The 15,742-nt window shown below is 41.6% G+C and overlaps 1 protein-coding gene across 1 annotated transcript in view; it reads right to left on the bottom strand.

Moving 5' to 3' along the window:
• CUBN (cubilin) overlaps nucleotides 1–15,742 on the bottom strand; it is a 639,217-nt gene that overhangs the window by 433,309 nt on the left and 190,166 nt on the right. Inside the window, exons 24-27 of the mRNA XM_029588764.1 lie at nucleotides 12,282–12,442; nucleotides 11,033–11,214; nucleotides 3,478–3,634; nucleotides 1,639–1,826 (exon numbers count right to left, since the gene is read on the bottom strand). Coding sequence (XP_029444624.1) covers nucleotides 1,639–1,826; nucleotides 3,478–3,634; nucleotides 11,033–11,214; nucleotides 12,282–12,442 — 688 coding nt within the window. The remainder of the gene's footprint in view (nucleotides 1–1,638; nucleotides 1,827–3,477; nucleotides 3,635–11,032; nucleotides 11,215–12,281; nucleotides 12,443–15,742) is intronic.

Here is a 15,742-nt window from a genome sequence, read left to right as displayed (position 1 = left end):
AAAATCCGCCCCTTAGTGTAGCTGGGTTCAAAAAGTTCTTGGAGGAGTCCATTAATGGCTATTAATCAAGTTTACTTAGGGAATAGCCACTGCTATTAATTGCATCAGTGGCATGGGATCTTCTTAGTGTTTGGGTAATTGCAAGGTTCTTGTGGCCTGGTTTTGGCCTCTATTGGAAACAGGATGCTGGGCTTTATGGACCCTTTTTCTGACCCAGAATTGCAATTTCTTATGTTCTTAACATTTCTTCTATCCTTTGGAATAACTACAGACATGAATCAGAGAATAGAGATGTGAATCGTGTGATTGATCGTCTTAACGATCGATTTCGGCTGGGAGGGGGAGGGAATCGGATCGTTGCCGTTTGGGTTTTTTAAAAATCGTGAAAATCGTGAAAATCGAAATCCGGCACACTAAAACATCCCTAAAACCCACCCCGACCCTTTAAAATAAATCCCCCACCCTCCCGAAATGCCTTAAATTACCTGGGGTCCAGTGGGGGGGGAGGGCGGGAAAACCGGCACACTAAAACAACCCTAAAACCCACCCCAACCCTTTAAAATAAATCCCCCACCCTCCCGAACCCCCCCAAAATGCCTTAAATTACCTGGGGTCCAGAGGAAGGGTCCCGGTGTGATCTTTTACTCTCGGACCTCCGGTGCTTGTAGAAATGGCGCCGGCGCTACCTTTGCCTTGTCATATGACAGGTCAAAGGTAGCGCCGGCGCCATTTTTGTTTTTTGTCCCCCGAGGTCAGGAGTGTAGGAGATCGCTCCCGGACCCCCGCTGGACCCCAGGGACTTTTGGCCAGCTTGGGTGGGCCTCCTGACCCCCACAAGACGTGCCAAAAGTCCAGCAGGGGTCCGGAACGACCTCCTGCAGTCGAATCGTGTTGTCTATGGCCGGCGCCATTTTGCGCCGCCATTTTGCGCCGCCATTTTGCGCAAAATGGCGCCGGCCGTAGACAACATGATTCGACTGCAGGAGGTCGTTCCGGACACCCGCTGGACTTTTGGCAAGTCTTGTGGGGGTCAGGAGGCCCCCCCAAGCTGGCCAAAAGTCCCTGGGGGTCCAGCGGGGGTCCGGGAGCGATCTCCTGCCACGAATCGTTTTTCCCTACGGAAAAACCAAAGGTAGCGCCGGCGCCATTTCTACAAGCACCGGAGGTCCGAGAGTGGAAGATCACAGCGGGACCCTTCCTCTGGACCCCAGTTAATTTAAGGCATTTTGGGGGGGGGGGGGTTCGGGAGAGTGGGGGATTTATTTTAAAGGGTCGGGGTGGGTTTTAGGGTTTTTTTAGTGTGCCGGTTTTTTCGCCCTCCCCCTTCCCCCGATTTACGATTTTTTTGACGATAAATCGAGGAAATTGTTATTGTATCGCGGCTCTAACAATTTTTGATGATTTAAAATATATCGGACGATATTTTAAATCGTCAAAAAACGATTCACATCCCTATCAGAGAACCTTGTAGAGCAGAGAGGAAGAAATGTTGGATGGACTGTATAAGATGAATGTGGAAACCCCAAGGCATTCTTTAACCATTTGAATAAATCAGATTTCTGTTGATGAAGATATATTAGCATTTCCTGATCAATTTGCATAACAATGCTTTGTTTTCAGTCCGGGGAAGCTACCTACCTTTACGTAGTCATATGCACAATTTAACAATCCTTCCACATCAAATGCTGTGAATGTGTAGCTGATTGTGTTGCCAGAGGTTGCCTGGATGGTCCAGTTGCAATGTTCATTTAGGGGGTAAAGATCTGGATAGTTTGAACTCTCCAAACTACCTTGACTACGGTTAGCAATCACTATTCCTTGACATCCTGAAAAGAAATGCAGAGAACAATTAGGAAATTACTTCTCTGTCTGTTCTTTTTGGCAGTTACCTTTGGTTTTAAAGAAAACTATTACATTTCCCACACATCAGTTTTTCATAAAAATCACAAAATATGGAATTAGTTTTTTCATTAAGCAATAATCATTGACAACTCTGACAACTTTTTTCAGCTGATGTTTCAATAACAGGATCTCATCATAAGTGAACAGGGTCACCTCACAAGTACTTTAGTATAGAATGAATGCAAGATCTGTGAAATAATCTATCTGTACATAGAACAGTGACTGGTGTATTTTATTTGTGAAAACAATGCAAATAGATATATTATGGCGAGACATTCTGATAATAGCTTACAATAACAGTAAAGGCACAATAAATGCACTTTAGAATTCTCAAAATGGATGAAACTGATAACGAAGAAATGATATAACATACTACTCCAAAGCTTTAATACAAATACCAGAGATCCCTGAAATATCAGGACAGCATGAAATAACATCACCAAATGGTTCTATACATTCACTTAATCCCATAATGTTCAGGGATTCTTATCATGAGTTAAAGATGTCTCTCTCTCTTTTTCCTTTCTTACATTTTGCTGCTTTAGACAAATTCCTTGATAGAATTATCATTTCTCATGGAATAAATAATGAAAGAAAAAGCAATTGAGTTCATAATATAATGCACTATTTAAAAATGCCGAAACAATATTGAAGTTAAGAAGGTCTGTAATGAACTATTAGTAAAGATGGTAGGGGACAGCACTTTTAGCAGATTCTGGGCAAGGGACAGCCGAGCACACTGTATAACCGGCAGTCGGATGTGGGTTGAATAGGCACTAATGAATCCCCTTAATGCAATAAGGGGATTAGCTCCTGACGCGGAGTGAGTCTAATAGCGGTAATCACATGCAAATGCATGTGATTGAGGCTATTAGTATTCCCTCCAGATGCAAAAAAAAAAAAAAAAAAATGTGCGTCTAGGACACACATCTAGCGCTCAGGCGTTAATTGCTGAGCACTCTTTTAACCAGTACAGAAAAGCAGAAAATACTGCTTTTCTGTACTGCTTCCTACTTAATATCATTGCGATTTTAAGTAGGAGGAAAAGTGAAACTAAATAAAGTTAAAAAATAGAGAAAAAAAAAACCTGGCAGTCGGGTGCAGGAAACAGACGCTCGAATGACAAGCGTCTGTTTCCATTTCCCATCCCCCATATACTGTCAGTGGGAACCTTGGTTACATGAATAAATAAGAGGGCAGCCAATAGGAATACATATTCATTCCTAAACTGACCTTAACTGACCTGAAAAGTGTCAAATTGTATCATTTTCTGTTAGCGCGCACTAAGTGTGCGCTAACTTCCTGTTAGCGCACACTAACTCCCGTTAGTTCGCACTAATCGGAAAAACACGATTTTCTTCTCCTGCCAGACGATTTTGATCGTTAAGACGATCGGGCACACAATTCACATCCCTACTTTTTATAAAAGCAGAGGAAAGGTGCATTTAGCATGGTGAGTAATCCAGTTGGCTGGATTTTGCCTAACATTTTAAATCTAAGAAATACTTCACTAATGCTGGGGCTATGTCCTGCTTACTAGTGAACAATATGTATATATCTGTATATCATACTTACTGTGTCTGTATGTAGCCAGGAAGCCTCCGTACGCCAAGAAGCTGTCAGTCCTCAGCTTCACAAACAAACTGCTCACAGTGGAGCGAATGGGTGCTGGTACTTCTGTGCCACAGAGCTTTGCCAGGAGCGGGGCATTAGTGCTATTGCCATTGTATACCTTTTAAAAGAAAGTTAGCCTGCATGTTAATTATTTAGGACACAATTTCTGTAAATTGTTTTAAAGAAATGCTCTAAATGCATTTTTCTACTGCTTTGATACCTGTATTTGACCTGAAGAAGTGGATTTTACATAAAGATCTATTTTCATACTTTAGAACTGAAGGCATCAATAAAGGGTTACCTATGACACATTTACAACATTTCTTAAATTTACAGGCAAGATTTTTTTTATTTTTTTATTATTCAGCCCAGGATTATCACAGTGTTCTGCAAACATTAAGGGCTCCATTTACCCAAATTCAGAACTTAGAAAACTTTCCAACAGAAAATTATTTGCCAACTTGTGTGAACAATTATATCCTACATTTAAAAAGTGCAGGTCAGAAGCCCTGCGTGTCCTTGGAAAAGCATATAACCCTCCTTTATTTGAGGGCTCATAGGCTGGCCCCACTTAGAAACACACAACAATACAAGATGCACTTCACTAAAATACACATGGCCTCATTAGCTCTATTGTGAGATGCAGTGGGCTGGAAGAAGTTCACCGAACTTGCTCACTCTGTCATGTCAGCTCAAATTAATAGCAAAGAATTCAAAACACTTAGGGGTCCCTATTCAAAGGGGTTTGTACTGTAATGCTGGGACTTAGCCAGATAAACCCTGAGTATTTTAAATATCCTGCTGGCGTGAATGCTCCCAAGTTATCTAGCAGCTAACTGATCATTCAGACAAATTTTATCTGGATAACTCTGAAGCACTGTAGGTGATTTCTGAGGCAGGCCCAGCGTATCCAGAAAAGTTCGCCAGACAGCTCTGAGAGTCAGCATTATCCGGCTAAGTTTAGGCTTTGCCGCAGAGCAGTACTAAGGTTATCTGGCTATGTTTTTCTGCATAGTTTGAACCTTAACCAGCAACATTCAGCATTTTGCCAGTTAAGTAAAATTAATAATTAAAAAAAGAAACGAAAGCCGGCAAGCGGGGTTATCCCCCCATTCCCAAAGTTGGCTTAAGCAGTACAGTCTCTCTGTGCCCAGCACTGTTGTGACAGCAACACCGGTAGTAGCCACCAACTTCGCCATTAGAACATTACTGGATGGATCGCGAGTGGTAAGACTGTACTGCTCCTGCCCATCTTGGGAGTTTGGGGAGGTCTAAGAGGGCAGGGAGGAGGCGGTGGGGGTTGTTAGTTTGTCAGGAGAAGGAGAAGGAGCCCAGAGCTTTTTTGGAATTTAAATATCTTGAGGGGAAGACGTTGGGTGGCTATGGCCGGCTCCAAGATTTTAATTTAATTAGGAGGTTGGGGGCTAGGGGGGAATCATGTGACAGGGGCCGACCAATGGCACCGGTAGCCCCTGTGACATAGTGAGGGCAAAGGCTATCGGCACCATTTTGAATACCGGCAGCCGACAACCTGAGTGCAGGAGATCGCACCAGGACCCCCGCTGGACCACCAGGGTCTTTTGGTAACCTTGACATTATTGAACATATTTTGGGTGGGGGGGTTGCGCTGCTTGTCAGCTTTTTAAAATTATTATTATTTATTTATTTTCTTAAAAGCTACAGTATATGCTAACTATAGCTGGCTAAGGTTCATGTTAGCTGGGCAAGCGAACCCGGATAACTTTAGCCAAGTATATTCAGTGGGAGATGTGTCCTGCTAAATATTTAGCTAGCGTTATCTGAATAACCCGGGTAACACAGCCGCTCACAAACTGCCTGAATTTGGCCCCCGTAGAGGCCAGGGTACAAACCCACGGGATTTCCTGCACGTTTCTGGCTATTTCACGCAAAAGATTCTTCTTACCCATGCAAACGAGCTGCGTAGCCAACTCTCACACAAAAGTTTGCTACAGGAACCGCAAAGAAAGGTAACTACCCCTTACTAGGTGTAGTGATTGCTTTTTGTGAAAACCTGCCAGCAAGGCATTTTGGCGCACTGTTGTTCATTGAATTCAGAATTAATGAGCTGCTGTGTATGAGCATGCATCATAGTAGCTCATCAATTTTGAATTTGAATAAAATTTAATGTGTAGCAAACTACACATAAAATCTATTTGTGAAGCAGAAAACCAGCAAAAAAAACTTGGCAAATGAGTTTTCATGTGCAGAACCCTGAAATTTGGTGGTGTGTGTGGTTGTGTGTGGGGGGGTTGCATATTTTTGTCCTTGAAGCCCTGTTTGCTAAAACCTTTTTCCTGGTTATCACAGAAGCCAATTAGAGGACAATTTTCAAAACCCAGTTACCATGATAAATAGATGTCTGAAAACTGCCCACCCTGTATGCGTGTAAAAGTAGATGCATTTTTATGGGCACATTTTCTAGTACTGGAAAGCCATAATAACTTTGAGCTGCTTGCTTCCTAACACAAAAGGTGTATATTGTATTTAATCAGCAAATTCAAAGTTGGCAGTTAATACATTTTGAAGATTAGAGTATTTACAGCTCTCCTTTTATCAGAAAAGTCATGCCTCAGATGTCTGCTTTATTTTCATTGCTAAGCTGACAGTTTGACAGATGAAATAAAATACAGCCATAATGATTTAATGTTTATGTAACAATTAACACAGGTTGTAAAATCTGGAGATCTGCATGTGACTTGGGAGCTCAAGATGCAGAGGAGCAAAGTCTGAGCTACGCTGACATCCAACTATTAAATAGTTATAAAATAGATATTCAGCTTTCATTTTTGATTCACTGGGGTTAAACAAAATATGAGACTTATGTATGAAAATTCAGGCTAAAAATGTTTTAGTGTATCAATGCAAAACAAATCACATACAGACTAATATGTTACAATTAACATGCAATGCACTATGGGCCAGATTTTAAACCTACACACGCGGGGTACATTTGTGCGCACTACCAGGCGCGCACAAATGTACACCCGATTTTATAACATCTGCGCACAGCCGCACGCATGTTATAAAATCCGGGATCAGCGCATGCAAGGGGGTGCACACTAGTGCACCTTGTGCGCGCCGAGCCCTAGGGGAGCCCCAATGGCTTTCCCAGTTTCCTCCGAGGCTGCTCCGAAATTGAAACGGCCTCGGAGGGAACTTTCCTTCTGCCCCCCACCTTCCCCTCCCTTCCCCTACCTAACCTGCCCCCAGCCCTATCTAAAACCCCCCTAATCTTTGTTTAATAAGTTGCGCCTGCCTCTGGGCAGGCGTAGGTTGCGTGCGCTGGCCGAGCGCCAGCGCGCGATCCCCCGGCACAGCCACTGTGCCGGAGGCCTCGGTCTTCATTGCTAGAAATGATATTCAAAGGTAATGATTCTGTACAAATGAAACAAATCTCAATGAACCTGGAAGATGTACTAGGGCATATTGACAAATTAAAGAGTAGCAAATCATCTGGACCAGATGGTATAAGTCCCAGAGTGCGGAAAGAACTGAAAAATGAAATTGTGGACCTGCTATTAGTAATTTGTAAACTATCATTAAAAATTGTCTATGATACATGTAGACTAGAAGATGCCAATGTAACACCAGTTTTTAAAAAGGGCTCAAGGGGTGATCCAGGAAACTCTAGACCACCGAGTCTGACATCTCTGCCAGGCAAAATGGTAGAAACTATCATAAAGAATAGAATTGCTGAACATATAGATAGGCATAGTTTAATGGGTCAAAGCCAACATGAATTTAGCCAATGGAAGTTTTGCCTCACCAATCTGCTACATTTTTTTGAAGACGTAAATAAACATGTGGATAAAGGTGAGCCAGTTGATATAGTGTATCTGGATTTCCAGAAAGCATTTGACAAAGTCCCTCAAGAGATATTTCTTAGGAAATTAAAAGTCATGGGATAGGGGGCCGTGTCCTATTGTGGATTGCGAATTGGTTAAAAGATAGAAAACAGAGAGTAGGGCAAAATGGTAAATTTTTTCAGTGAAGAAAGGTGAATAATGGAGTGCCCCAGGGATCTGTTTTAGGAACACTGGTTTTTAATATAATTATAAATGACCTGGAAATGGAAACAACAAGTGATCAAATTTTCCAATGACACCAAATTATTCAAAGTTGTTAAACCACAAGAGGATTGTGAGAAATTGCAGGAGGACCTTGCAAACGTGGGAGACTGGGCATGCAAATAGCACATGAAATTTAATGTGAACAAGTACAAAGTGATGCACTTAGGGAAGAGTAACCCAAATTAAAGCTACACAATGCAAGGTTCCACTTTAGGCGTCACCATTCAGGAAAGGATCTAGGCAGAATTAGAAAAGGTACATAGAAGGGTGACCAAGATGATAAAGAGGATGGAACAATTCCCCTATGAGGAAAGGCTAAAGAGATTAGAACTCTTCAGCTTGAAGAAGAGATGGCTAAGGGGAGATATGATAGAGGTCTATAAAATAATAAGTGAAGTAGAACTAGTAAATGTTAATCAGTTGTTTACTCTTTCTTTCAAAGAGTACAAAGACTAGGGGACACACATTGAAGTTACTAGGTGATACACTTAAAACTAATAAGAGAAAATAGTTTTTTACTCAACACATAATTAAGCACTAGAATTCGTTGCCAGAAGATGTGGCGAAAGCTATTAGTATAGTTGCATTTAAAAAAGGTTTGGACACATTTCTAGAGGAAAAGTCCATAAACCATTATTAAGGTGTACCTGGAGAAATCCACAGCTTTTTCCTGGGATAAATAGCATGGAATCTATCTTCCCCTTTGAATCCTGCCAGGTACTTGTGATCTGGATTGACCATTGTTGGAAGCAGGATAATGGGCCTGATGGACCTTTGATCTGACTCAGTATTTATTTTATTTATTTATTTATTTAAGGTTTTTATATACCGGCAATCATGAGCACATATCTTGCTGGTTTACATGGAACGGGAGTGCATTAAATACAACAACTAGAACTGTGGTGATCGAAGGAGCAGTTACAAATAACAAGGGTAGCAGAACATGGATAAGAAGGAAGAGATAGGAAAGAATAAACGGTTAAACGGTATACAAATAAATTAAATGCTATGTAAAAATGGCATGATTAATGGCTGAATATTTGAAGTCCTTGGTTTGTATGGTGAGTCTTATGTTCTTATGTTAAACCAAGCATACAAAGTTCTCTCTTTTTCATGGCTCAGCTCTCTGGCTTCAGCCCTGTATAAAAATAAGCCTGTCACATGGGGCTAGTTGACATTGCTGAAGTAAGAAGGAGGAGAAAATCTAGACCCTAGAAGAGGAGATAAAAATAAGAAGAGAGACTTCCAGAAGAAAACTGCACACCAAAAGCACACACTTTAAATGTCCAAGGAGGAGATGAATTGGCATCAGAAGGGAAATCTGTTAGCCCTAAATTAGCAGGACACAGCATCTAACCAGTTCCTCTCTAACAACACCCTGTAGTGTCAGGGTGGCAATGGCATGATGACAGCTCTTCATGTTGAAGCCTCAGAATACTTGCAGTGACCTTTGGACAACAATGACAGCAATGGCCATTGTCATTTGCCAGCACAGAAAGTTTAGATGGCTGACAACACCACCCTGTGCCCCATAACTTGCACCACCTTCCTCAGCATCCATGCCATGCATACTACACAGAAGTGGGTGTCTCAGAGGGCCACAGACTAGAGGTGGAAAGGCTGAGAGGGCCATCCAACCTTGGGTGGTAAGAGCCTGCTACATGTCCATCCCTCCTCGATCCCACTTGACGCCTTTTGATAGGGACTTGCAGCTTAAGTGCTGCAAACTTTTCTTTTCTATAACACCTGTTTTGCAGGCTGATCTTACTATCTGACACCACAACATTTCAGCACAATCATGGTGCTGGATTGAAACTTATGGGAAGGGCCTTTATTTGAAATAGAATATTGTAGGCCCAATATTTAAAGTTATCTGGGTATGTAACTTAGCTGGATATAACTTGTGCAGCTAAGTTACATGGGATATTCAGTGGCACGGCTAAAACTTAGGGGCTTAAATTTAAGCCTGCTATTCATTTGCTTAGATTTAGAGTATTAAGATAGCTGCCTAGAGTTAAAAATCAATGCTAAGCACCTAACTTTTTTCCCCTACCCTAACTCTTCCCCCATAGCCACCCATTCTGAAGGATACTAAAGTTTTGTATTTGACCCACTCAGCCATTTAAGTGGCACTGTCTGAATATTAGCATGCAAAAACGAAAGTGAATTCAGTGTCTCACACAAATTCTTTTCAGTGAGGTATTTAAGACAGGGAGAACATCTAGTAGTTTCCTGCTTTCTATAGATTGAGACTCAACCAATCCAATTCAAGAAGCAATCCAATTAAGTCTAATGTAAAAGGCAAAGCAAGAGTCAGGCCAACTAGTCATATAGCCTTTGTTCAAACTATTAATTAACCTGTCACAATATTGAGCTGTAAATTGTGATTTCATCATTTAGGGGGCGATAATGAAACTGCCCCGCAGTGGAGCAAATGTCTCAGTACTTTTCGCCCAGGGCCCCAGAGCTGCACCAATAATCGAAGAAAAATTGCACATTTAATTTTGCTTTATTACCACAGGAATAAAATGCTCACAATATTAAAAGCTACTCTTTGTGCAGACAACATTTTAAAGGAAAATAAAGAGCATAGATTTGAAAATGCAATCAGTGCAAGCTATTTTCCCTCTACTGACCTAAACATGTCTTCAAGAATGCCTCTTGTCAGTGTAGGTGGAACAATGTGCATAGTTTTGCCTGCATTGAGGATAGGTGATTTTCAAAAAGCCGATTTAAGTGGTTAAATAAAAAAAAAAAAGTTTTACCTGTGGAAATCAGCTTTCAAAATTGCCCTGTCAGCAAGCATTTCCAACATAGGGGTGAATTTTCAAACCTGTGCGTGGGCGTATTTGTGCGCGCTCTACCCGGCACGCACACATGTACGTCTGATTTTATAACATGCACGAGTAGGCGTGCGCATATGTTATAAAATCGGGGGTCGATGCGCGCAAGGAGGTGCACACTAGTGCACTTGTGCGTGCCGATGCCCGCAGGCTTCCCCCGTTCCTCCTAGCCTGACCTTCCCCCACCCCTTCCCCTAACCTTCTCCCCCAGCCCTACTCTAACCTCCCCTGACCTTTGTCAAACCTTTTGCGCCTGCCCAGAGGCAGGCGCAGGTTGCGCGCGCCGGCAGCCTGTCGGCACGCGATCCTCCAACACAGCAGCAAATGGCCACTGTGTCGGAGGCCTCCAACCCCGCCCCGCCCCTTTAGTAAAGCCCTGGCACTTAGATGCGTCCCGGGGCTTTACGCACATTGCCAGGCCTTTATAAAATAGGCCCGGCACACAGAAGCCCCCCTATGCGTGTAAATCCTCTGAAAACCCGGCCCATAGAGTATAATAAAAATATTCAATAATTTGCGTTATTAAAAAATTATTTTCACATCAAAGAACCATAAGAACATAAGATGATGACGTGTACGTACAGCAAGGTAATCTCTCTCGCAGTTTCTATGACCCTCTAGATGGAACTGTATAAACTGGATTTCCAATAAACTGCCAGCTGATGCCTTTAGCAGCCAATAGCACTCGGAGTTGTGGTAATATGGCATAGGGTAATTTGGAGACGAGAAGCTGCCCGACGCCGTTGTAAGGGTTCCTCCACAACCTGAGAATAAAATGAAATAATGATCAAACATATTAAATAGGGTCATTTTCAAAGGGAAAATGTAAATGTAAACATAATGTACTACTGTAGCAATTTTCAAAAGCCCATTTACCCATGTTAAGTGCATTTAATGCAGGTAAAATGAAATCTATTCACAATTCAATAGCATATATTGTAGCAATTTTTGGAACTTGCTACAAAATATGCTATTGAATTGTCAACAGGCGTTATCCATATTAAGTGCACTTAATGTGGGTAAATGGATTTTTGAAAATTGCTACGATTGTTACATTTTTCTTTGAAAATTACCCTGTAAATTTGCAGTGCCTCCTACTCACTGCAAAGTTTTATTTTCATGAATGGAGATGGGAAATGAATACGTTTACCACAATTCATTGTTTTAATATGGACTGGAAAAGATATAAACAGAACCTGAACAAAATTTGGGGGGGGGGGGGGGGCGTGGGGAGGGGAGAACAAGCCACAGCATCTCCCATTTATTCTGTTTCGAGAGGTTGAACTGGATTCCATTTCACAAGCTCAGAATTTCACAAGGGATTGAGGATTCACTAAAAAGGGACCGAGAGATGCAATGGCCTGTTGCCCAGGCTACTGTTGTAGTCTAGTAGTTTATTAACTGGTGATGCTTTTTCAATTCCCATCCTTCTCTCAGCCTCCTACATGTGGTGGAAAAAGAGAGAGAGAGAGAAAGAGGAAGCACAAAAATGTGATAATTTCATAACTAAATGGTTCAGGTTTCTCCCTTACTTTCTCTGACAGTTATAGTGAAAATTCAAAATTCCCCTGCTGGCTACACCATGAATCAGTCTTTCAGTGTCTTCTCTTTGCCAATGAAGAGATTATCTGTTTCTCATCAACCCTCTCCTTTCAGGCCTGAGTGTATCATCTCCATGCTATGCCCAAATCATACCTGTGCCCTGACAGACGGAAGAGTCAGACTTGGATCTAATGTGCACCGGAGAACAGACTTGCTGACAAGACACAGCTAAATGAATGGCATGGACGCTTGCTGGCACTGCAGCTGGCATGTGGTTATCAGATTTTACCTGTGGATGTGCCATCCCAGTGAGCCAGAAATCCAGTCGTTGTGATAGAAGAATCACTTTTAAATTTTATCCATAATGTATTACTGTGGGACACAATAAGTGGAGGTGCTGTCCTGCCACAGTATTTACCAAGAAATGGCGATGTGTGATAGCCTCCATCTCTATAAGAAAGCAAGCAGTTTGAAAGCAATATAACTAAATTTTTTTTTTTTAGTTAACTATTTCTTAATAACAGATTGCAAAAAGAACAAAAGAATATTTTGTAATGCCCAAAAGACCAAAAGATTGCTCAAGGCAATCTGCTGCCTGAGGTGAGGGATGAAATGGTGCCCCCCCCCCCCCCAAATGGCACGGAGCAGGTGAAATCACCAGGGGGAAGGCAATGGAGGGTGAAGCGACTTTCCCAAAGTCACAAGGAATGGCAATAGGATTTGAACCTTGGCTTCCCTTGTTTGCAGCCCAGTGCTCTAACCACTCAGCTTTGGGGCCGTTATTTTTTTGTTCTCAATCATCGGCGTCCACACAAGGGTGCGCCGGAGAAATGTTTAATGGGGTGGGGCCGCCCCACCTCCTGAGTCTAGAAATAGGACTCCTCCATTCCCTAATTACCTGCTTCCCACCCTTCTCCAGGATCTGCCCCCTGGGGGTGTGAGAGGTTGGTGAATGGTGAGGGTCTGTGTGTGTGTGTGACACACTCTCTCTTAGGGCCGATACAGCCTTTCATTCCCCCTTCCCTCCCCTTCCCACACAATTAAAAATTATGCATTCTTTTCCATTTTAAAATGTATTAAGTTCCCCAACCTAAAAGGCAGATTGCAGATGGAAAAAAAGTACAATCTTCTGAAGTAAAAATATCACTTATTTATTTATTTTTTGTTTTTATATACCGGAAGTTCCTGTATAAAATACATATCACTCCGGTTCACAGGTAACTGAAATAACTACCGCCGTGTGGCGGTTTACATGGAACATATCAAACGATTTACATAGAACATATCAAACGATTGCTTTATAATAAGTAGAAAAAACAAACTAAGTTCACCTATGAAACATATAAATAAGGCCAATAATAAATAGTGTAAAATAAACATTGCATTAATGCTATAGGACAGTGGGTTGATTATATATATATATATTATATATATAATATATATATATATATTATATATATTATATACTTACAACAACATATACATTATATAGGCATACACTGCAAAAAAATAATAGTAATAATAGTTTAATAGACTTAATAAACTACTTTTCTCATAATAATCAAGGTGGTTTACTGGATCTCATATGGTATTAGGCCTATGGTAAAGTGCACTGGGTGTGGACTTGGCTCACAGAAAGCCAGGAATAAACTGAACTACAATTCCAATATAGTAACCCTTCCATAATATAATTGCCAGCACTCAACCTATGAAAAAGCCATATTGCAAATATTACATCAGGCCCTAAACACCAATACACCTCCTATTAGGAAAACAGATTCAAGCCAGGTTGTTATAAATCCCTACACAGAAACTACATGCTAGCAGAATATCTAAACTAAGTCACGCATGCAGAACATAGTCTCTCACCAAATACAGAATAAAGAGATCATGAAATATAAATTGAAACGTGCAGACAAAAACTGAACTGGAAATCACAAGAAGCCAAACTCTGTAAGCTATGCAAACACAACCAAGAAATATAAAACATTAAACATACCAATACAAAGAATGTTAAATCTGCTGATAAATTCAGCCAATTAAAAACACGTATAAAAATGTTTAAAATATTAGCAAACACTAATAAAATATTTCAAAACAATAATTACATCACATCCAATAATTAAAACTAACAAAGATAAAAAAAAAAAAAATCTCCCACTCGCCATACCTGGGAACTTTAGATTTCCAGTCCTCCTGAGATCGTTCTAGATTGGAGGAGGATGCATAAACATTAACCTCTCTCACACACCTATATACAGATACTCTCACATGTGCACACACACACACTCTTCCTCAAAGACACACACACACACATATAGGCACTCTCTCTCATCAGGGCCGGCGCTAGTTTTTTGCTGCCCTGTGTGAAAAATTATTGTGCTTTCCCTCCCCCCCCTCCCAGATTCATTCAGTGCCTGTCCTGCGCCTATCAAATAAAGCCCAGCATCGTCCTGCAATCTGTATTTTTAAAAATTTACAAGCCATCCGCCCAGAACCCATAGACAAGAAAGTATATTAGGTACCCTAGGCAAACCTTACAGTCTTGCAAACCCCCCCCCCCCCCCCAACACACACACACACAATTAAATTATACATTTATAACAAATTTTACATGAAAAAGAACATTCAAGAGAACAGTCTTCTGAGGTAAAAATATCACATGCAACATGCATATTATATTTACATGCACTCCTGTGTGCCAACCAGAAAACACTGCAAAATTGACACTTGGAGCTCCTATGGAATTGACTTTTTGTAATGCATATTGGATGTGAGCTTGGCCCTTAGAAAGCCATGAACAAATAGAATTACCATTACAATATAGTAAATAGGGATGTGAATCGGGCTTCGGACGATTGAAAATATCGCCGATATTTTCAAAATCGTCAGAAATCGGGGGCTCCCCCGAAACGATAGGAAAACACCACGATATTGATCGTGGGGGTTCTCTTATCATTTTGGGGGAGGGCGTGAAAAACGGCACACAAAAATAACCCCTAAACCCACCCCGACCCTTTAAAACTAAACCCTTTGCTTCCCTCACCCTCCCGACCCCCAAAAAACCTTTTACAGGCACCTGGTGGTCCAGTGGGGGTCCCCTCCAACACCCCCGAACATTTGAAATTTGTTGAAGGTGCCTCGGGGCTGGGGAAAGGTCAGGTTGGCACCGTGTTGAAAAATGGCATCAATCTGACAGGATGCTAGGGTGCGCTCTGCACCCAATGAGGGACCTTCAACAAATTTCAAAGGTTTGGGAGGTGTGGGAGAAGAGTTGAGGCTTTTTGAATTTCTCCCAGAGAAACTTCTTGTTGAGCAGCCGTAAGTCCAGGATCAGTCACAATCCTCTGACTTCCTGGGGATAAGAAAGTGTCTCGAGTAGAAACACAGGAAGCACATTTAAGACTAATCGGAGAAAATTCTTTTTCACTCAACGCACAATAAATCTCTGGATTTTGTTGCCAGAGGATGTGGTTAGTGCAGTTAGTGTAGCTGGGTTCAAAAAAGGTTTGGATAAGTTCTTGGAAGAGAAGTCCATTAACGGCTATTAATCAAGTTTACTTAGGGAATAGTCACTGCTATTAATTGCATCAGTAGCATGGGATCTTCTAGGTGTTTGGGTAATTGCCAGGTTCTTGTGGCCTGGTTTGGCCTCTGTTGGAAACAGGATGCTGGGCTTGATGGACCCTTGGTCTGACCCAGCATGGCAATTTCTTATGTTCTTATGTTCTTAAGCCCAACTTTTAAAAC

The sequence above is a fragment of the Rhinatrema bivittatum genome, chromosome 2, assembly GCF_901001135.1.
Source record: "Rhinatrema bivittatum chromosome 2, aRhiBiv1.1, whole genome shotgun sequence".
Classification (NCBI taxonomy): Eukaryota; Metazoa; Chordata; class Amphibia; order Gymnophiona; family Rhinatrematidae; genus Rhinatrema; species Rhinatrema bivittatum.
Note: the sequence above shows the minus strand (reverse complement) of the source record. Positions and strands in the feature narration are given on the sequence as shown.